General features: G+C 30.9%; 3 protein-coding genes across 5 annotated transcripts in view; 2 read left to right on the forward strand and 1 right to left on the reverse strand.

Moving 5' to 3' along the window:
• LOC116429242 (neurotrimin) overlaps positions 1–9,788 on the forward strand; it is a 434,797-nt gene extending 425,009 nt beyond the window's left edge. The window contains exons 10-11 of one of the 2 annotated variants that reach the window (XR_004235452.2): positions 202–1,032; positions 1,133–9,788. Coding sequence is in view for 1 of the 2 variants with exons in the window: in XM_031981978.2 (XP_031837838.1) it covers positions 202–368 (167 nt within the window). In the remaining variant the exon portion in view is untranslated. Of the gene's footprint in view, positions 1–201 lie in introns of both variants that reach the window. The other variant, XM_031981978.2, reaches the window with a different exon arrangement.
• A 297-nt stretch (positions 9,789–10,085) lies between these two features.
• Positions 10,086–17,945, reverse strand: Grip91 (gamma-tubulin complex component 3). Of its 2 annotated transcripts, XM_031981807.2 has the most exons (11): positions 17,695–17,945; positions 16,559–16,725; positions 16,249–16,381; positions 15,440–15,854; positions 14,600–15,102; positions 14,309–14,501; positions 12,875–13,079; positions 11,975–12,196; positions 11,175–11,306; positions 10,591–10,851; positions 10,092–10,463 (listed from the first exon to the last, which is right to left on the reverse strand). In XM_031981807.2, the coding sequence occupies exons 1-11, from the start codon at positions 17,771–17,773 to the stop codon at positions 10,317–10,319; spliced, it is 2,457 nt and encodes an 818-aa protein (XP_031837667.1). In that variant the 5' UTR covers positions 17,774–17,945; the 3' UTR covers positions 10,092–10,316. The 2 variants fall into 2 exon arrangements, with proteins under 2 accessions (XP_031837668.1, XP_031837667.1); XM_031981808.2 differs by lacking the exons at positions 16,249–16,381; positions 16,559–16,725; positions 17,695–17,945 and adding an exon at positions 15,983–16,236 and having other exon boundaries at positions 10,086–10,463.
• Positions 17,946–21,193: 3,248 nt separating this feature from the next.
• On the forward strand, positions 21,194–23,887 carry LOC116429288 (uncharacterized). The gene is made up of 5 exons (XM_031982055.2): positions 21,194–21,200; positions 21,340–21,507; positions 22,333–22,502; positions 22,908–23,073; positions 23,646–23,887. The coding sequence occupies exons 1-5, from the start codon at positions 21,194–21,196 to the stop codon at positions 23,885–23,887; spliced, it is 753 nt and encodes a 250-aa protein (XP_031837915.1).
• Positions 23,888–24,108: the final 221 nt, after the last annotated feature.

Raw genomic sequence — 24,108 nt, forward strand, 5'->3', positions numbered from 1 at the left:
TTAAGGCATTGAAAACTACAAATGACGACAAGCTCGAGTGTGTAGCAGGCACTATATACCCACGATCCAAAGTGATTTTCGGTGATACCAATATGTTCGAAATTGCGGAAGTGGTTCAAGTCGCCGGGCGCACGTTGCACGTACGCAGTCTCGCAATAAGAAGTAATGGCACGGTAATAGTATCGCCATTTCCTTTTCCAGATTTAAAATTGCGGGGCCGCAAGGAGGCGAACGGTGACGAAGGCGACGATTACGACGATTCCGGTGTGATGAGGAAAGAGAACTCCTCCATCCTGATCTTCGTTTTAGTCACGTTCACTATTTACCTCCACCATCATCCACAGTTAAGAACGCTCCATCCGGCTTGAAAATTGGCCACCGCAGTGTTAGTACATCATCAAATTCTCCTTTCGATCGCGACCCATCGAAAATTTGTAAATCCATTTAGATATCCATCGCTCAGGGACTCCATTCGAGGATAAGTTTCATGAATTGCGCTGACCACTTATACCGTGCTGTATGATAACATCCTAACGTGTAATGATGTTAGATATTGTAAATTATTCGTAAACGATAATTCAAATAGCTTGCGAGTGGAATGTCATTCCTTGCCGTGGAACTAACGCGTAGCGTCTAATGTGATTAGATCTGTATTATTAATAACAAGGAGAAGAAAACAAATGGATCCGTAAGCTTGCACGACGAGTACAGCGAGCCTTGATCACGCTTAATCACAATCGATGGTGATACTCGAAACTAGTCAGTCACCGGACTAATTCCTCGCTAATTCTAATGTAGAGATTTACGTTAAACTGGTTAAGGGATTTAGTGGAGGACGCATACGCTGCTGGTAATGTGTACGCTCTATGTCACTTCTTTCGCTATGCTATAAACATCTGCGACGTAATATCGAGAGCTCGGAAATTCTACTCGACCGTAACTTCTGATCAGTTAAATTATAATGAATCGTCGATCGTCGGATCATCGATCCTCTCGTCTTGATTATGATCACTCAAGGAACCTAGTGAAACGGTACGTATATTTTATAGAAAAAACATTGAGAATCACTACTGCAGCGAATGTGTGAAGACATTTTCAATAATTAAGTGAATTATTTATTATTTACTATTAGAGTTTCGTATGACACAGCAAGGTACTATCCACAAAGGCAGACAACGTATAAGAACAATAGTACAATAAAGAGAATCATGACATTACTGTGTTAAATTTAGTTAACACTTTTCTATTCGTCAACCCTTCTATAACTAATAGAATAATACTCATCTACGTTTACTTGACTCTCCACGTTATATATTCGGGTATTAGAGATTTTATTATAAAGGATTGTTCATGCGTAGCGTCACAATATTTTGCTTGGAAATAAAAATGTAAAGAGAAATTCTTTGTGTTAATCTGAAAGGGGTGTATCAATGTACAAAATGCTAAATTACACTGATATTTATCTATTTGGTTATGGATAAGTATTCTCTGCTCAGTGGGAAGCTAAAATGATATCGCTCTCTTCGATTGTTCGGTAAATACAATGGCCACTTCTCTTGCAACGCTGGTTTCTTACGTTCACATCACTTCCTAAACACGCGTTCGATTTGGCCATGTACAAAGGTTCTAGAAATTATTCTGCTACGATTTTAGCGAGACTCAACTAAATACCCGCGAAGATAAACATGTGTCATTATTTGAGAATGATAGTGATTGTACATAATATACGTGAAAAAAGAAACGTTTAATGTTTGCGTCCAATAATATAAAATATTTACATTGGTATACGTATGTAATTCTAGAAATATCTTTTCGTCGTACATATCTCCAATGTAAACATTCCGTGACATGTAAAGATTATCTAAAATTCAAGACAAAATATTTTTTAATATACAAGGCACGTCGAAAGACAGAATACTTACATATCCCTGTTAACATTGAAGGTAGAAGAAATTGTCCAGAATGACGCTTATACTATTTAACGCTGAAACTATCAAGCAGTTAAGTTGACTTCTTGAAATGCCTCTAGAAACTTCAAGAGTGCATCTATTGAGACTTTAATTAATTTATAATTCAGTTTGTGTATTGCTAAGTAATGTCTTTAATAATTTCTCAGGAGAACATCTGTCATTTTTTTAATAATTGCAAAAAGAAGAAATCAGGAATACACCATTTTAACCAGTCTGGCAATTTTAGTGTTAAAGGGACGAGTGTGACAATATAAATAAATTCTTTGTTTTTTTGTGTAAATAATGCTTCCCATCTCAGGATACATGAGTTTCTAATATACATTCTCTTTTCTTTTACCACTTAATCTGATTACTTTAGACTTCCATTTTCGCCCATTACCCCTTCTTCCGTTTTTGTTGTTTCTTTCACTGCCTCGTATTCTTCTCTTAAGTGTTCAAATGTCTCATTCCCTTTCCTGCAGATTCTTCAGATTCTTCCCTCTTCCTTCTCCCTGTATCTGTTTCCCCTATATTCACTCCCATAACTGAATCTTGCAAGTGCTTTCATTTTTCTCTGCTTTCCCTCTTCTTGTAATCTATTTTGGTCTTTCTCTCGCCAGCCATTTCCCGTAATGCCTCGCCGATTGGATAGCTCCATCTTTTTTCTCCTTTGCTGTATTTCCTTTTCTCTTTTCTTCTCTGTTCATTCTTCTGTTACCTGTTTGACCATTATTATCATTCATTTCTGCTTCCCATTTGCACATCCCTATTACCTTGTAAGATCTTTCCATTCTTCTTTATTTTCTATTTTCTTTATCTTTGTTTTTTATTTTCTCTTCGTACACTTAATTATCCTTATTCCTGCTTCCACACGTCTGTTTTCTATCTTCGTTTCTTCCCTTATAACGTACCCCAGCGTTTCCCTGTCTAATCCTAGTTCCACCTTAAAAACCTTTCTTATACTTCCAATCCTTTCCATTCTCCCCATCCCCATATTTCCACACCGTAGATAAATATTTCCACGAATATATTGAACATCATCGTCCTTCTATCAAAATCTCCTCTAAATAAATTCTTTGTTTATTCGTATTTTTAAATTTATTTAAAAATCTTTAACAACCTTCTCAATGATATCACTTTTAAAAAATCGATGAAAATTATAGCAAACAAAAGATTCGTTTCTATCGTCACACTCATCTCTTTTAATAGTACACACAACAGCTGTTTTGGATATTTTTTTCTATCCTCGATACGAACGATACATTAAGTGTTCTGTTTCTCATAGCACACCCTGCATAGTATGCCAATTGATTCATATGCAGTGACCGATGTAATTATCTGTAGAAGTTGAGAGTATACGAAAAATCCGTGAAGCACTGCTTATAGTTACAGACAGATCGTCTGTAAATAACCTGTAAATAAATATTTGAATATCTTCAGTCCTATTGTTGAGAGAAGTTGTTACCGCCGTTTGTGCAGAATATAGTTTCGAATTTATCAAAATAGAAACATGAAGATATTTACATTCCTGGACTTAGGAATCTACGTTTGACTACAAATCTTCAATGTCGGAGAAAATTTGTTTCTGATTAGCAATCAATTGTCTACATTCGAGCATCTACACACTTTGTTTGCGGATAGATGTATGCGAATAAAGTTGCGAATAGGTTCAATAGTTTGCACATAAAACATTCTTTTAAAAGCAAAATACAGGATAGTGAAAACAATTGTATTCTAGATGAATGTGTCACGAACATTTCACGATTATCAATGAACGTGCTAATATTTTTATTGAGTACAGAACCGCTTACTGTGTCAAAACTTTCGTCCGCCACTTCAGATGACTTACAGTTAGAACAAATCAATGCAAAATTATTGAATAAAGTTACAGCGCAATAAAATAGAATATTAAATTGAGAACTCGTTCAAATTCCGGATAAATCGTTAAACAAAGCTGAAACAGAAATAATTCTAAAGGATACAGCAGAAAGTATAAATGGCGAATTGAAGTCAACACCACCAATTCTCAGTAAAGAAACCGATGATTCTCAATTAAATTAAATAAATACCTCCGGAAATGATCACCAAAATCAAGAAAACAATCCTGATATTATAGAAGTCTCTCAGGAATATTCGTCGATAGAAAGTGAAAAGGAAGAAATTTTACAATTGCTTCAAGGTGTACCAAAAAATGATTAATAATTGTTTCTATTGCTGCATTTAACTCCACCGATTTATCGATCTGTCTCTTGCCATACTTCTAAATATTTTTCAATCAACCGTCAACTCTTATATTAACTATGTGTGTTACATGTCTCACATATGTTAATATACGTTGGTACATAACGAAGGTGGGCAATCAGCCAACTTGTGAGAGAACCTTCTAACTGCCAGTGGAGCGTGTGCAGCTTTTGATGGAGAAGTTCATCCCCGGCGTATGAAATACGTTGTGCCGCTTATATAATTCTTGCTGCCGTTTCACGATTAATCAATTACAGTAGATACATTAAATCTTAATCATTTTGGATACACTAAATTAACTATTAACATATATGCAGCCTAAATATGTGGCGAAGTATGTCAAACAGTCACGTTATCGGATCTTAGATGGACATTGCTTAGAATGAGAAATAGTGGTTGACTTTATAAATCTGGGCAAACATAATTCAATTCATAGATTTCTCTTGTATATTTTTCTCAAGAAATAACTGTTCTTTAATTCTAATGAAGAAATTAATAAGAAATTTTTTTTTTATTAAAAATGTAAGAAAGAAAATATTCAATTGCAAGTTTTACTTGAAAATTGTGTAAACAGAAAAATATTAACATAGGAAGCACTTGGACATATATAATAAATTATATTTTATACACCTTTATTCTTTGAAGTAAATGTATTAATAATGATTTGTAAATTTATTTCATCGTGACACAGTTCTAATATAAACAATTGCTAATCTGAAACAGCTATTATGAGCAAACAATCTAATACAATTCTAAAACCCAAATAATTTGTTCCTTATAAACAATTTTCAATTGAAAAGTTTTACATAAAATTCTGTAAAAACAGACTGAATTGTGTGTATCTTTCGAAATCTGTCTTAATAGATTCTTTTCTTTCAGATGGAAACCATCGCAAAATCTTCTAAAATGATAAAACATGTTCATCGTTTCGTTTGTTTACGTAGAGAATAATTTGTGACACTATGTATGAACAATCTAAAACATCAATTCTTGAGAAATGACGAAAAAATACCTGTTTTTCTGCGAAATAATTGCTCACACAAGCGATCAATGTTCTAAAATAAAATTCTTTTATATTTCAATTGGCATTTCACAAGAAAAATCAACACACAGAAAACTAACTAATGTCGATTTTATATGTATAAGTATGTTATAGAGAACGCTTAATAACTAGCACGAACAACTACGAATGACACGTATTACTGTACATACACATGTAGACTCGATATATGTATACCACATGCAATTATACATAAAATAATATATCTTATGTACTTGTATATCATATCGCGTGTATGCGTGTGTATAATAACATATGATATACAGAGAATACTAGAATAGTATTATCCAAAGACTGAGGGCATCATTTTGGTGTTCTTAAATTGCATTAAATAATGACTAATAGTTGACATAAATCTTCGACTAAACAGAGGTCACGAAAATCATGGATCAATACGACAAACGAAATTAATTAAATATCTTCTAGATGCAGTTCGTTTTTATACCGTCTCCTAAATGTTCATAGTCCAATTAATTGAGAGTCACTTATATACAAATTCAATGAATGGATTAAATCATAATTTGACGACTTAAAAATTACCAAAAATCTTCAAAAACTAGAAATTGTAAGGTACTATAATTCAAAATGACTAATTTTAAACGAAGTTTGTATTATGTCAGAAACTTCTATTACTTTGAACTGAACAAAACTGAACAAATTTTAATTGGTCTGTTATTGTAATTTTTAGTTATACACTGCAATCTTTCATTGTTATAAAAATGTAATTAATTTAATTTTTATTCTCCTTAAACATCTCTTTAATAATTTCAAATATATTTCAAGTTCATCGAAAGAAAAGAATTTAAACAACGTATCATCAAAAATAACTATTAAATTAAATGGCATTTAAACATTTTTCTCAACTCAAGTATCTTTCTTATATCTCATATATTCAACAAAATTCATGATATCTTGAGATATTGAAATCAAATGTTCAGAAAATATTATTTAAGTGTCACACGATAAAATCCATATATTGAATTTTTAATAAAACGTTATTTTGAATATTTAAACAATTATTAAATTCTTATATTCAAAGTGTTCAAGAGTACGTAACCCCTTAAATGATTCATGAATCATTCATTCTAATGTTTTAGTTATTGTCTTGTACAACGGAAGTAACGTTGACTATAAAATTGATCCATGTTTCTCTGACACTCTACAAATCTTCATCCACTACGCTATTATACCATTGTACATACTGAAGTAGGAATTTAGTATGAAGAAATCGTAATTAAAGGATCTACTCGACCTAACGAAGTTGTGAAAAGTATTTGAAAAATGAAAAGTGTGAATAGATTCAATAAATTAATGGAACAATTTGTACAAATGGTTTCTCTTTCATAGATTGAGGAAGTTACGAAAGTTGTTAAGCAAATACATAGAATATGTTTTTTCCCCAACTAAAATAATCCTCGTTGTTGAAAATTACTCCCAAACAACGTATACATATTGTAGATTCACACTTCAGTTACTTTGAAAGTATCTTTCCAAAAATGTTTAAAATGTCCAAATTAGAACTTCCTCAAGCTATTGCGCGCTGTCTGGGCTTGTAAATAACATTTCATTTACAAATGATATAAAAATTATAATTTGAAAATTTCCCGCAGTTAACATACCATCCGAAATGTAAATTTTTGAAAGAAAAGCGTAATGTAAGTTGTAATTCATTTTTTCTGAGTACATATCTGAAATTAAATGCAGGATTAACTTTATGTCATAAGGTCCTTGTAAGAAATAGATGCGTACGTTTCATGTAAAATTATTTCTTTAAATGCTTCTTACAATAGCAATAACTAATATAGTTTGAATTAATTAAAATAATGTATTAAAATTTTGTTGCAGTTTTTCATCTTATGAGATCAGAATACTCAATTTTCATTGAAAGATACTGTAATTTTTTATTTTTATCGTCAACCCTGTAATTACTAACACGTTCACACTTATGATGACAAAATTTCGAAATCTGAATTTTTGTCCTCTATACGTACCCAGTAAATACTACATAGAATTTCTTGCAAACTTTTAGTATCCTTGGAATATTATCTCATTAATTGTACTTTCAAATTACAGCTGCAAAACATATTTTATATGTTCATATTGTTTCTTAAACAGTACCTTCGATCTAATTTCAGGTAAACCTTAAATCACTCAAAGAACTTTATTTTTTTATATAAATCGTGAACTAATATTTCATATAAGTTATGTGTAATTATTGATAGATTACTTAAAAGATCTTCATAAATTGTAGTGACTATCGTTTCATATTTTGTAAAAGTACCCCTAAATACACACTTACCGAAGTACTTGCAAAGAATAAAGCTGATTGTATGGTTGTAGTGAATAATGTAAAACGTTATATCGTGCGATTGCAAAACGGAATAGAGGGATTGTCCTACTGTTACGTACAATTATTATTCTACTTCGAAATCGTCTGTGCATCCATTTTACAATGAGCATCAAAAGCCTGCAGAGAAACGGATTTAAAATCCTCCCCAGAAATAATCTGACGGTATATGGAATACACGAGAACACGGATTGTATTTTTTAAACCTGGCATATACAAGCTCCTTTTTATGGAAGAATAAATTGTCCTTATTTTTATCGGTGAATTTAAATCTATAAATTATTGTACACCTTTAAATGTAGTACAATAATCGTGTTATACTAAAGTTTTCATACAATCCTTAAAAGTTTATTGAAGCAAAAATGCAATACCTAAAACTACCACTTAACAATTATAATTGCATTAATATATGAAGTATTTGATTAACTGAATGCTTTATGGCATTAGTATTTACCTAAACATTAACAATGCTTCGACTTATATTCATTGCTATTTTTATTACACTGACTTGAACATTTCTCAAAAATTTAGAATACTATAGTTACTGTATTGAATATAATTAAAATGTCACTAATGCTTAGTATCAATTCTTTTATCAGAACAGGACATTTAAACGAACGAAAATGTTCTCATTGTAAGTTTGAAAAAAATTATATTTCATGCTCAAAATGGTATCGTTAATATAGTAATGAACTAAGATCTTATAATCTATGTATGTATCGTTAATTCTTATACTTTGAACGTGTTACATAATACTTATGAACTTTTTCAATAACGTAATTTGTCTCAGATTGATTAAACAAAACGTTCTACGTGGAAAATTTATGCTACCAAATTAATCTAACGAATATTTAATTTTAATGTATACACGCAAATCCAACAAAACATATCAGCTATCCGTGTTCTCTTTCAACAAATAGATCCATGTTTACATGTAAGGAGCCTCTTTAGACATGTCAATTATTAATTGTTCGTTACAAATTCTGTAACAGATATAGACTTACATATTTCGAGCAATACGTTCAAAATTGACTGTTTGCAAACTATTTGTTGAATACGATAGAATAATAAATATTATTGACTATTTCTGTCTTGAAATTTATTTTACAACTAATTAACACGATGTAAGTTGTCACATTTCCTATATTAATTTCAATAATTCATGAAAAACATATACAAAAATAAACGACTTCAGGTAAAACTCAGTTAACGACGATTCGAAGTCAGATCACTCTCGTATTTACTATCACTGTTATCGCAAGTATAATATTTGTTTCTATCTACAGATTTATATTATATCCCAGATAATAACGTTGATTATATATTCATCGTAATCTTTCATGCACTACAATTGTGTTTTATATCACGAAATTTGTAATTAGTTTTAGTTCGCCCATTTTCCTTGAACATTCATATTCGATTCGAATACAGCGACAACTGACAATTAAATCATGTATGAAAACCTGTGCCCAGCCTATAAATACTTTTATATTATCAGCATTGTAGATACCATTGTAATCAATATTGAATGACTGATATAATTAATTGTAATGTGAAACTGTGACATTTGTAAGTAAAACGAACAATACTAATGCTTGTAAGTAGGAATTCACCATACGACTATATGAGATTGAGTTTAATGAGCGTAGATGAATGAAATTGCAATACCTTATAGTGTACAGATAGAGTGTATTGCCCCTGCGAAGTAGTGGCGTGACTATATATATGCCTGTTTAATATAGAGTACATTATAATGCATAAATATATGCGAATAAAAGTAAACACGACACTTAAATATACATACACAGAAGCGGAGCATTAATTAACGTTATAGTACCACGCCTTCGTTTCAAACATTTTAATAATATTTTCGAGACTTCGGAGCTGTATTCGGCGGTAAACATTATAACAATTCGAATATGTATATGGATGAAATTAAAAATGAGAAATTACTGTCACGGAACCGCGCGATTCGTTTTAGCATTGTGTTTGTAATATGGTTGCGCCATACGTCGTGCTTCCAGCACGCAATCTAGTTTTATAAGCACTGTCGAGACTAGAGAACTGTCCATTGTCCATGTACACGAGAAATATAAGTTTCGCATGTATTGCTGTCTTAAATTTATTTCATCTCGTATAATACCGTGACCGTTATGGAAATATTAAAGCAAGACAAATCTAAATCACATGTTTTTTCGTCGCAACTGTTTGTGAAATAAATGATACGTTGATTAAAACCGGTAAAGCCAATATTGAAAAGGAATTTTGGTAAATTGAAAATACCGATTATTTTTCATTTTTCAGGCCTTCGTTCAGTTTTATAGCTGCAGAATCCCAGATCGTTCGAGTAATTCCACAGGTAAAATAAATAAACACTCAAGAGAGGTAAAACACTTTGTAAAGTAAATGGTTATTTTAGGTACTTTTGTAATAAATTATTTACACGAATTTTCTATAAAAATAATTCTGATTTGGATTTACAAATCGTATTTATTTTCATTGTAACAGTACAAAAGTATTTTATGCTTATAGATACTTTAACAATATACAATATTGTATTGATTATTTGTATAAATATATCGAGAAATTAATATAAATAATTAATATTAAATAATTAACAATCCAAGATATTTTGCGCCCTACAATCTGGATTCATCGGAGAAGAAAAGATCAATTTTATTGATAATTGATAGATTCAATTGAAAACAATTAGGTGATTTTATCTTCGGTGTAGATATGTTAGTGGTGCAACAAGACGATTATCTTTACTTTTATAATACTCATTAAAATCTAATCGCACGCTTAACAACTGTAAGGAAACATCTTCAGCAGATGCGAGCATTATGAGAAATTTCTTTACTCTATCCTGTAACAAAAGTGTTATATCAAAATGGAACCATTTCGGAAATTTCAACATCACCATCATTTTTAATTTCAACATTGTTCTTAGACTAAAATAATTTGTATGACCGTGACAAAAAGAAAATCTTCACCTGATATGTCCTTGAAAGTAATCTAAGTTGAATGAAAAGGGTATTTAAATATTTTAGAAAGGCAGCTTGACGTTTAGTTACTTCTGCATCATTTTCATCTATCGGTTGTAATCGATCTGCCCCTGAATATGCAGCGTCCAACGAAACGCTTTCGTTTAATCTCGCTTTGTATTCGCGTGTAGCGGTTTTCAGAAATGTTTCTTCGAGATTCTGTAAGTCTAAAATTGGACCATACACTGAACGTAAATGGTCCATCAGCTCCTATCCAAGAACGTTTCTGATTAGAATGTACTTCTAAATTATATTAAGCTACATCATAATTATAATAACACTGTTTTTTCTATCAACCCAAATTTTTATAAGAAATAATTTCAAATATAAGAATCTGCAAAATCATTACACATACTTACAAAATATTTCAGTTTGAACGAAAACCAAAACATTATGTACAAGACTGATCAGTTTGACTTAAAATGGTCGCTTATAAAAGGAATTATATCATATAATTTTGATTGTTTCTCTTGTTAAGTACGCACTTGGCACATTTTTAAACTAGATAAACAGAAGTATGCGCTTTAACTTACTTGAGATTTTTCATCGAGAAAAGTACCGCGTCTTATTGTGTCTATGAAATAAGCGTGGGCAGCAATTATATCATCTAGTGAAACTGCTTGCACAAGCTGTTTCGCAAATGCATCCCAGGAACATTCGATGACCTTAAAAATTTGTCCTATTTGGAACTTATCCTTAGAAGTACTAACTTTCAAGTGATAATTGAATTATTCAGACCGTGAACTGACTAAATCTGGTTGTTAAACGTTTTCAGATTACAGTATCAAAATATTTAAGCAATGTTTCGCGTATGCAATTTAATACAATTTTTCTACTTGTTATTTTCTAGAGTTAATCACTTCGGCAACTGAATGGCTCAATCATTACTAAACACCGTACAATCCATAATTTAAAATTTGTTGATAAAAAAACGCGTATAAATTTTGATTTTTCAAAAGATGCCAAAAAAGTATAAATTTGAAATTGTATTGAATTTCTTGAAAAATAACATTCAAGTAATAAAATAACAATACGTAACATAACGCTATTAGATAAAGAAAATATTCATATCAAGTATTAGAATAACGATAAAAATGAAATAGTATTTATATGCCTACTAGAGTAATATTTTGTTTAAATCAAATAATATTTTGAATTACTGATTTTTGTCTTATTTAATGATAAACACTTTCTTTGAATTTTCGAATTTTCGAAAGTGTTTCTACAGCGAAAAATAAAAATTTTTCAGTAATCTAGAATTAATTATGTAACATTCATATTGTCCTATCTATTAATATATTTTCACCTAATTATGACTAATTTTCCGTCTTACCTCAAATAAGAAGAAATATTGCATTTGGTGAACCAAATGAACCATACTACTCGTAATTAAATGTATATGAGTCTGAATTGTTGAAACTTCCGGCATTTTACGAAACATTTTTGCCGAAGTTATTTGACGCTTCCAAATTGCGCACAATATAGATTCCATTCGTTTAGCTCTCCACAATGCAAAGAATATAGTTTGATACACTTCTCTATAAGGTTCCAGGATCTACATAATTACAGAAAAGATTTTCTGTATATTTATGAAACTTCACAGATAGCATAAACCGTTTTTTAACAGTATATTAATTTATAATTCGCAATAGAATTATCAAAATCAAGTGTATTATATTTTATATAAAAAAATTGGTAACCATTTTGTTGGAATTATTTAAAAACTGAAGATCCTTGAAGTTTGAAATGGAATTAATATAAATAAAACGTATCATTACCTAGAAACGAGTGTTTAAACTTACTACAAATATTTAAATAAAATTAATAAAAGTTGACGTCATTAATATTGTTTGCAATACAAATGGCACATGAAAATTTTGACTTCAGTTTGCAGAATAATTAACTAATAAAATATACTGTATGTATGTAGTTCGTGTTAGTAATATCAAATATGCAGAATATTCCACTCGGAATATACTCACACTATATCTATCATTTTGCATGTTCGCTCATCATGATTTCAGTACGATCGGCATTGTGGTAAAACCGTATGCAAAAGTTTATGTTATTTGTTAAATTCTACTACAATTCCGGACATATTAGAATTATTATTCAGAGAGTTACACAAAACGAAATCGCAAGCAACTCGTTCTATAGGAATGTATGTTACGAAACAATTTCACTATTTTATTTAAACTATACCGAGATCTGTAGAAAATTTTATCAAACGTACCGTTCCAATGGGTCCGCCTACATTATAATCAAGAATAAAAACATCCCAGCCAGTTTCATTTTCTGACGGCGCTAACAATCTTACATCGAGTCTCCCATGTAGATCCAAGTCGTCTATTTTCGCACTAGTTGCTCTTATTCCCGTTTCCAAGATGGAAGATATATTATGCGGATATAATGAACTGGCAGGTTTATCTAATTCTAACCTGAAGTCAGAAGAAGCAGACAAATACACCACCATCCACATGTTCTTAGTCATGTAACATGCAAAATGAAAGAAATATATAATTATTAAAAGTATGTAACTCTTCGAAAAGAAGCTTTCAGTACTTTCCTTTTACAGAGGAGCACAAAAATTAGACGCACATTTTTTAAATAAAGCTTAATAGAAATGTAGAAAGTAATGTTTTTCATTGACTTTAAAGTGGGGTCGCGAAAATTTAATTTATTATTACACGCAGAAGTAAGTTGGATGTCAAGAGGGCGAAGTTTAAGATTATTATTATCAAAAGACGAAATTTTTATATTTTTAACCGAACAGATATCTGGTCTTGCTGCTCTTGTTCAAAATTACTTATAGCTATCAAAACTGTGCTTTAAAACTACTTCTACCACTTTTTTCATATGTATATTGTTTACCAAATAAATAAATTATTCATGGAAAAATGTTTATTTTTATATCTTTATTTTATATTTAAATCTGGGGTCGCGAAATAGTGTCGACGATATAAAGGAGTCATGAATGAAAAAAGTTTAAGAAGCCCTGGTATAACAGGATTCGATTATTGTTGAACGCGACGACTTTAATCTCTCTTTTCTGTTCGCAGCCATTTTCGTTCGGAACTTCTATCGCTTATTACACAAGTAATTATGATCGTAATTCTACCATGTTTATCATCATTTTAATCAGCAAAACATAACAAATATGATAGTGAAAATTTCATTCGCCAATAATAAAAAATAACGAAGTTTTATTTCTGAGTTAAAGGTCCCAACAAGCTCATCGCAAGCCTTTAATGTTGCCGCACGCTTCGATTCTTAGTTTTTCTTTTTCCTTTGCTCGCGTTGTCCTTTTCTACGTCGGCCATGATCAACATCCTCATTTCTAGGAACTCGAATCGACTCTATCTTTTCATACTTGCAATATTCGGGTAGCGATGAGTGTTACAATTATAAAGTAGAATCGGTAAAGTCGAATGTCCTCGTCAAAAGAGTAATCGTTTATAAATATTCGTTAAACCAATCATTCATAAAACAATATTCAAATGTCGATCGTCTTTCGATCGTTTTTAAACTGTCACAAATTCGTCCACACATTCGAAAACGTATGCAACTACAGATTTGCTCTCTACTTTGAAATTATTATATGTTATATATAAAAATTAAACTAAACTAAATTATTATATATTACATTTGTGTAGAGATTGTTACTTACTCTAACAAATGCATGAGATGTTGAATAAAATGTCCTTGTCCTAGTAAAAGATAACCTTTAATAGCATGTAAATGATCCATAAAATGGTATTGCTTTGTTAATACTTCAACTACTCTGGTTGACGTTGCTTTATAAGCCGCGTCCATCATATTTTGTAATCGACCGTCAGGATCCATATCGAACAGAACATCAACTACAAAAAGTATACAACATTGTACAAATGATGAAATATACTTCACTACTTTCAATCGAATTCTTTTCTAAAACATGCGAATTATTGACAGTGTCTACCTTTATATTCCTCAGTAAAATTTTTAAACACATTCGTGTGTTTCCCTTGCCACGGTGTAATATCTTTACAGACTTCGCGTAAAAAATTAATACTCTTCCCTGTACCCAAAATCTTTTTAGCCTGCGTTTTTGTAATAAAAGATGGAAGCATGCTACTACGAACTTGATATTTTTCGTGCCACATTCTTTCTCCGGTAATATCGGCGCAAGTTTCAATAAAGAATTCCCTGTATGGATCATCTAATTCTCCGTTAGCGATCCACTTTATTAACATACTGTATAAAGGATCGCAGACACTTTCCAAGATTTCTTTCACCAACTTTTTAACATCTGCATCTCCGTAATTGCTGAATTCGTATACAGCAGACGCAAGAGCGCCACCCTTTTGACCTTGACAAGTTCTCACTATACTTGCCAACCATTTTAAAGTTTCTAAAGGTTCGTATGCCCAAAGGTGCAAATGTGATAAAGTAACTTTGTATAATCCTGATTGCAAATCCGCTCTACAATGTATTTAAATAGATTACGGATCACAATAAATCGTTATACGTGTATGAAGAGACACTTAGATTATTTCGTATAATTCGATTGCTTAAAATATCTTCGTCACTTTTAACAGAATAGAAAAAAAAGGTTAAATATCATTTACCTTAACACTAAAACTACTGAGCAATTAGACCGACCTATTTCCAATTATTTATAAAAATTAGAACAATACGTTTTTTGCTGCTAATTTTGTATCTCTACAAATACGAAAACTTCGTTTAAAATCTTTTGCAAAACATTTTAAGCACTTCGATTACTCAAAGTACTAGAATCTTTGAGGTATTTTGTAACTACCTATTTACTTCCTCTTGAATAGTAGCTATGAATCGGTAATATTCGGATAACTTGGAATGCATCGCAGCAACGAAACTGTCAGCTACTTGACCACTCGAAGCAGCTGATATTCTTTCCAAACCTTTTTGTACTATATTGTGTAAATAGCCGAGTTCGCTCAATCTCAACGTGGATTGTTTCCGAGATCTGTCAATATTTAACATTGGATCTATTTGGAAACCATAATTCGAATCTAATTTTAATATTTTTCCTTCAATGCCTTGAAACGAGTATATAATATCCTGAACTAATATATCCTCTGATATATACTCTTCACCGAGTATTTTATTAGGTCTCGCCAATAAATCCCTCGTACTTCTTTCTGTGTTACTCATAGACACTATTTGCGATGGCACATGCACGTCTGGCGTCGGAGCTAAATATTAAACAATGGTAATCGGCATAAGTTACAAATAAAATTATGTGAACCGCATAAAACGTATATGTAGTAAAAAGGCTCACGAAATTACGCTTTAACTTGAATTTATTTATATTAATACTTACTTATTTATTCACAGCAGGATTTAATATAAGTGATGATGAACTGTTTTTATCGAAACAACAAATCGCTAATAATTTCTTTGAACAATTTTGTAAAGCATAAAAGAACATGAAAAATTGAGAAGTGTTTCCATTAAAATTCTTCATGAACTTGATAAGTTTAAAAACAGAAATTTTCGAATTACCAATTTATTAAAGTCACTATTTCTGACGAAAACTTAACTTTCGGCAAGTATTTTCTATGTAGAATAACATTTCTTAGTACTTGCCAGCGGAAGATGCAGCAGACGAGCTTAAGCCCAATTTCAAGTCAGGAATGGAGAATATTTTTCTCTTTAGACGATCAGTGCTTTCACACATACTCATCAAAAACACAAGAACTTGAGCTCTGTTTCTCAGTGGCTAAAACGTGAGTAAACAAGTACATTTAAGTATACAAGTATAAAATTTTAAGCTAATTTATTTTTACGTTCTCATTATACGTATATTTTTATCTCTAAGTGTACATAGGTAAAAAATATTCTATAAAATATATATCGAATTCGAATCTATCCAAATTAATTATGAATTACAACATACCCCATCCTTTAACTCATGAAATAATTTGTCAAACTGCACTGCATCATTAAGGGACAACTTGTCTTTTATATGACAAGCCAGAGTGATTTCGTCTTCTTGCAATACCTCTAATCCTTGAGACGACGCTAGTACTTCGAGAGCAAATCGCATCCATTTTCTGATTAATTCTGAAATTAGCGAATGAAATAATAAAAGTTAATGGTAGAACTTTGTTAAAAATATTATAGGCGTAAAATATAGGCCTATTAAGATGATTGAACCGCCTAAAAGCCTAAAATACTCACTTAAGCTTTTAAAGCGCAGATATTAAACATTAATTTAAACAAAATTCTCAACTCAATCAAGGCAACACATTTGCAGACAAATAATACATATAAATTTTGATTTATTATTTATAATCTAATTAAATAAATATAAAACATTGTAAAATGTAATAGAAACAGTAAATATTAATAAAATCAAACAAAAATTTTATCATTTAATATAAATGTACTATGAATTTATAACACTGCAAAGTGTAATAATTAATTGTTAGTTCATATTACTAAACTTTAAGCTGTTTTAATATTGAATATTTCTTACAGACACCAAATCATATAATAATATAACTTTTAAATTAGAGAGTACATTCATTTCCAAAATTTATCCCTTATTCATATAATATTATCAGAAAATGTACATATACAAGAGGTTAGTGAGTACTTCAGTTAAATTAAACATTTTTTATATTCAGACTGTAAAATATTTAATGTAAACAATACGTATCTTATTATTCTAGAGATACGTACTAACAATTGGGTACAAAACATATATTATATTATAATTACAGTATACAGGATTCTATATAAAGAAACAATTGTATTTAGTTAATTCTTGAATGCTTATTAGATATTACCACTGTAATACTACAAATGCTTAAATGTTAATTGAATATCATTCAAATGTATTTGATATAGCCCAAATTTTGTCAGTCTATCTAAAAATGAAAAGAATTATAGGTTAAATATCCGTATAATTACGAGTATGAGAATCCTGCACCACAAATCATGAGAGGTATTTTTTGTAATATTTAATTCGTCTTTTATATTAGTTTGTACAATTTGTTTTCCTTCACAACTAAAAATATATAGCTTTACCTGTTTTCTGTTCTCCACACAGAGAAATAATCAGTTTTTGAACAAGATCGCCTATGATTTCTGCTTCTGATATATTCATATTTTATCCGCACTGACATAACATATAAATATAATTTATTAACACAACACTAATTCACTGTTATTAATTCACGTACCGGTTTACGCGCGCTACACTAATGAATCGCAAATTTGAAGTTATATAGATCGAACACTCCACAACGCGCAGAGAATAGAGTCCTCGCAAATCCTGTCTGTGGAATTGTCCAATAGTATTTCGTAAACGAACAAAAATCAAAGTGCTCTCTTACTCCATGGTATTCAATGATTATTTCGTAGCGGCAAGTTTGAATAAAACTGAGGTGAAAATTATTTCGTTTCCTCGGTTCGCCTTTACTTTATTCAATATAGAAATTAAAATATTGATTAGTAGTAAATAAAACATACAAAGAATCTGTGTAAATAAATTGTAGTTTAAATTACACCATTGACGAGGGACAATGTAGACTAGACTGGTGGGACTTCGTGTCCGATGATCTGAAATACCGATCGTGTAGGAAAACTAGATTTTTCATCACCGACGAGAGTCAAAATAAATTTACAGGTGGAATATTACTCCGATCAGAACATGAAAATTTTCAAAATTACAGAAAGTTACACTAAAATAATAAAACACTTTTTTGCAAAATTTTACATCTTAACCTCTGCATCGTAAAAAATCCGCCTGCGAACATTATTTCTATCTAAAAGGACCTGTATGCAAAATTTCAACTTAATCGGATTTTTTATTCTGATGTTACAGTTAAGAATGTTTGTCTCCTTATAAATTTCATATATATCAGTAAAGTGTAAACTTTAATTACAATGTATGATAATTTAATTAATGAAATATACCCATTGCAGTTATATTTACATCTCATAGAATATAATCTTTTCATGAGTTTCTGTATTATATTTTAACATTAAATCATGGGGATCTGGTTTCAATATAATAAGTATTCCTCAATTTTTGGATCATATAGATTTGTTTATATTTCACATGAACAGACGTATTAAAAACGATTAGTTTGATTTCATCAATAGCAGTACTAAAAGATAAATGTCGACATAATTCTTTTACAATGTTACGTTCTATTGAATTCAATCACTGATTTCAACACTAGAACTACCGGAGCAGTCAAAATGACTGGTTTCGATTTTTTGTTTGGCAATTATTGATATCTTCGAAGCATTGAATATTCGAAATGATTTTGAAAATAAATAGTTTCATTTGAGTACTATGATGAATGTCTGAAGAAACTGAAAATAATCTATTGTTACAATTTTTATAGGAATCGCATATTAATCGTATTAAATGCTCGGTAGTTCTAGTGTTAATGAAGGTACATAATTAGTTGCTTTTGTATTATTAGTTACGAAATATACCTCTTTCTGAATTAGTTTTCCAAATTATCATTTGGTTCACCTTCAAAATCGATTTTCTAGGATAACGTTCAAACATACACACGAAAATTGAGGATATCGTTGTGTGTGGTCGATGAAGGAATAAACTGCGACGATTCTGTGGCGACTTGAATAGCGGTAATATCCTCTCAGGTGACAAACGAGGGAGTGACGCTGTGGGACGTCCGGCGTTCTGATGCTGTTCGACAAATTATCTCACCTCCGGTCGAATGCTGTGAAAAATCACCAATACCGTGACGAAGCGTTATTGTTGATCGATAAAATCGTATCGTTGTGCCAGAATAATTAAGTCTCCAAATGGTTCATAAGATATTTTATAATATATCATATTCTTCATAGCAAATATTAAGTAACATACAATCGCGTAACGTCGGGAGCTTAAATATTTATGAAATAGTTTACTTATTTACAAAGTTACTTCGGTCTTAATCGAGAGAAAACATTATTAACTAACTTATATGTATATATAATTACAGAATGTGTAATTCGAATGTTATTAACTTTATTAGTTGAATGTTAATCATTTTTATAATGGAATGCTTTATATTTCAGATTATATAATTAACTAAAATACCTATGATAGAATTAATATTTTATTAGTAGTTCATAAACGATTTGTACGAACTGTTAATATATTGAAGGGTCTTTTTATTTCATATATTCATTGGTTATTTTGTTTTCGTCTTTGAGCACACGAAAAGGTAATACAGAGAATATGGTTTCCTACCTATGCATGACTTTTACTTTATATGGGAAAGCCGTACCATCATAACACCCTTGGTACCGGGTGGCACTACATATGGATCATTAGGAAACACAATATGAAACAGCTGTGTATAGTTACTCGTCTTAAATCGGTTAATCACAAGAGTTTAAAATACTCTCTTCCGTATAAAAGATATAGAAATATTAATAAATTATTTTTGAACAACTATTCTTCACGAAACAAATATATATACGAATCGTTTATTTTGTAAGTGGCTTAAGTCCATTTTCCAAAAAAATCATTTAATAATTATAACAATTCCAATTCTGTATTATCTTTTTATTCTTAACAGTTTTTTTATCGGCTCATATATACTGTTATATACTATATACTGTTTCTAGCGTTCTTCAGAAACGCATGTTTATATTATTTATTCTACTGTTATTTATCCTTGCCGTTATTTTTCCGTAAAAATTATTACTAAAAATCTTGAAGTTACATTTTTCTGTGATTCTTTACATCCTTTTATATTTTGAACGTGTACATAATTCAGCAAATATTTGAAACATAAAAAATTCAAATCACAAAATCAAATCACAAAAAGAATTGAAAAATCCTTCGTCAGACATTTAACCCGTATTATATTGAAATAACTTGAACAAAAATTTCTATATTTTCAATTTAAAATTTTTCAAAAACATTTTACCTTTGAAACTTTGTTACGAAATGAAGGTCAGAAGAATTAAGCGAAGTTACATATAATGTAGAATCCATCAAATGTCTTGTCAGTAAATCACGAAAACATTCTAAATTACACTTATTCTAATCTGAAAACTACTTATCTGAAACGTCATTTTTAAGCGTAGTTCATTTTAATTATTAAAATTCAAACATATGTAACGTCTAAAGGAAATTACGTGGTGTGATTAAACTTTGATCAGAGGAAACGATTTAGAAAACGATGTTTTATAGACAGAAATCTAATGACATCAGTTTTGAAATGTTCCACACACTGTAATGCGCAATATACGAAAGAAGACGTATGTTCCGAAGTATTTTCGTCTTTCTTCATGCGACAATATTACCAAGGGGGATGAAACTCCGCCTTCCGAAAAAAATACCGCCCCCGACATGCGCCCTCGGAACGTGACTGCTTTTCGTCTCATCTACAATCGTTCTTTTAATCTGTTTCGCGTGGTGCCCATCTAAGTCGGAGTTGTCCTTCTTCGTATCTAAATCCTACCGGTGAATTGTCTGAAATTTTATCGTCAGTGAAGTCAGTGATACGCTTTCGCAAACTCAGTCTCTTTGGAAATATTAAACGAATTTATAATGTCCGGTAAGCTTCGAAGTTACTAGCAGACAGTTTTTGTGATTTTTATGTGTATTCAAATGTTAGCGCTCTTAATGCATTCATTGGCAAGTTAACTGAATTTCGATTAAATATGGAATTGATGTTTGTTGGATTTAATATTTAGTATGGAGCGTTGTTCAGGATATGCCTTTAGATCTAAGCTGCCGTAGATCTGAGGGGAAACTAAGCTTGATTAGTCCTTCGAAGTATCAAAGGTGTTTGCCATGTCAGACGTGTGGTAAGAATTTTGACAGGCCATCCTTGTTAAAGAGACATTTACGGACTCACACAGGTCAGATTCGTCAAAATGATATTTCATTAATCTATTCTAACGTATCTCAATGTTTGTTTGATGATGTATCCAATTCTTGAAACTTCTCAAACAATTTTATGCTTTTTTCTTTGTAATTTTCGTGTCACATCGATATATGAATCGTTTCTATTAAGAGTGACTTAAGTCCACTTAAAAAAGATTAAAGAACTGTTAAAGAATAAAAAGATTATATAAAATTATAACTATTATAAGGATTAACTTGATTTTTTAATTGGCTTCGGCTACTTTAAAAATAAATGGCTCATATGTGTGTATCATTCAATAAATTAAGTATAACTCGAAATCGTCTTATGAAATTTCAAATGTTACGATATCCATAAATGGAATGAAGTTTATTTCCTTTTCCTTTAATTAACTCTTTCAGACCTGATTTTTGTACAAAATTATGTTCACATATCTAACAATAATGGACCGCCATTTAATGTACCATTAGTAACGACATTATTTCGAAAGAAATAGGCTGAAAGTAAAGGTGTATATAAGATTGCATGTCACACTTTCCATATTCTATCAAATATTGAAGTAAAACAATGTATATTATAATGTGTACTGGTCTGAAGGGATTAAATTTCTTAAAGTATTTTTCCTAATAGTTCATAATTAATGTAATTTTCTGTTATGAAATAAGGAAATGCTTATAAAATGAAGGAAAATATAGTTAACAACGTATCTGTTTGAAATGGAAAAGTATTCTGCATCGATAATTTAGATTGGCTTCTTAAAATTATTTTTCTGAAAAATACGTGCAATTTATTTTAATACAGATATTCCTCAAATTGACAGGTGAAAAGCCGCATGGTTGTACCGTGTGCGGGAAAATGTTTAGTACTAGTAGTTCTTTGAACACACACGTCAGAATTCACACCGGAGAACGACCACACGAGTGTCCCATTTGTGGGAAACGATTCACCGCTTCTTCGAACTTATATTATCATCGAATGACCCATTACAAGGTGTTTATATTTTTCCATTATTGTTGGATTATCTCGTACAAATCACAATTTAAACATATTTTGTTCACTTTCGGAAAACGGAGCAAGTTTAACCCTTTGCGGACGAAGATTGTTGGAAGTACACAAAACCTTCTGCATATTCTGCTAAATTAAACACTGAATGCTTAAATCATAGAGAATAAGGAAACTCTCTACTGATTTCTTACTGTCCCAATAGTTAAATCATTTGTTCGCGACTTGGTATTCCAAGCGTGGAAGTTTGATCTCGACAGAATGCCGACGTTCGTCCGCAAAGGGTTCGACAATTATCACGAAACATATACCATAAAAATTTTAAACATTTGAGTGTCACATTTAGATAATTCATAGATATTTTATATAATATTGACTGAGACGTCTACGCAGGAAAAACCGCATAAATGCAACGAATGTGGTCGCTCTTTTCCAACGCCTGGTGATTTAAGAGCCCACGGATATTCCCATACCGGAAATTGGCCGATGCGATGCCCGGTCTGCAATCGTGGATTCTGTAAACCAACTGCTCTGCATCATCACATGCAGTTACACAATGGTATCTATCAGGTTTCTCATGTTTGATATTGAAGTGAGTCTATGTTTCTTAACCCCTTGCCTTGTAATATCATGAGGGACTCGTCATGAAGATTTCAAACGAAAAATAAATACAAATGCCATTCAGTCCATTTGAGTGAAAATTACATGTTATTTTTCTGATGTCAGGTGTTTGATGCTTTAAAGTAAATGTAGACATAGAATGAGAATAAAATTCCTGTATTTTTCTAATGATTGTTAATGATAAAGTAGTCCTAATGAGCGCAGTTACAGAAGAAATCACAAGGCGAATGGTTAACTTATGTATTTATAAAAATAATCTACGAAGATATTATGAGTAAGCGGATTTTATTCGTTTCTAGTCAATTCAAGAATTCAGAACACATTCAAACGAAAAATATACTATAAAGAAATTTAAATAAGAGGTTATATTAATGTTAATTTCTGTGGAATATATTATGAACGTAAAAATTTTGTATAAACATCTCAATTCAAAATATGAAAACGATGTTTTTGAAGAATATTATTTTTATTGTATGGAACAGTGAAATCGAGTGGTTCATTCTTTTACAGGAGAACGTGCTCATCGTTGTAACATGTGTAAAACACAGTTCTCTATGATTACCAGTTTGCGATCTCATGAACAGTCTCATGATTTGAACACGACACTACGTAGCATCGTGAACTGTGCAGATATGGATAGTAACACAGCAACTATGGGTGGAATTACGTTTGACGATGCGAACAGGACTTACCTGCAATTCCCTACGGCGTATTCAAGAGCATCTTGGATACCCTCCCAGTATACCAAATAAATTATTTGTGATATCTTAGTGTTCATACTTTAATTCATCTAATTATTTTTCCCTAATATGGAAAAGTCTACTTCTAAGAATATACTTCTATATCGAAACTTTAAAATAATATTATAAAATATTATTAATACTAAACAGTTGAATCTTCTTCGATGTAAACTTACGAATCAGTATCTCGAATATCTAATATATGTATCGAACAAATTACTTTCTTCCATCAT

The sequence above is a fragment of the Nomia melanderi genome, chromosome 3 (assembly GCF_051020985.1).
Source record: "Nomia melanderi isolate GNS246 chromosome 3, iyNomMela1, whole genome shotgun sequence".
Taxonomy (NCBI): Eukaryota; Metazoa; Arthropoda; class Insecta; order Hymenoptera; family Halictidae; genus Nomia; species Nomia melanderi.

Coding starts and splice junctions, on each gene's coding strand:
- LOC116429288 (XM_031982055.2), top strand. Junction 21,508..22,332: donor ACATTTACGGACTCACACAG/GTCAGATTCGTC, acceptor TCAAATTGACAG/GTGAAAAGCCGCATGGTTGT. Junction 23,074..23,645: donor TCACATGCAGTTACACAATG/GTATCTATCAGG, acceptor ATTCTTTTACAG/GAGAACGTGCTCATCGTTGT.
- Grip91 (XM_031981807.2), bottom strand. CDS start 17,773: ATGAATATATCAGAAGCAGAAATCATAGGCGATCTTGTTCAAAAACTG. Junction 16,726..17,694: donor GTGTGGAGAACAGAAAACAG/GTAAAGCTATAT, acceptor CGCTAATTTCAG/AATTAATCAGAAAATGGATG. Junction 12,197..12,874: donor TAGGCGGACCCATTGGAACG/GTACGTTTGATA, acceptor GTAATTATGTAG/ATCCTGGAACCTTATAGAGA.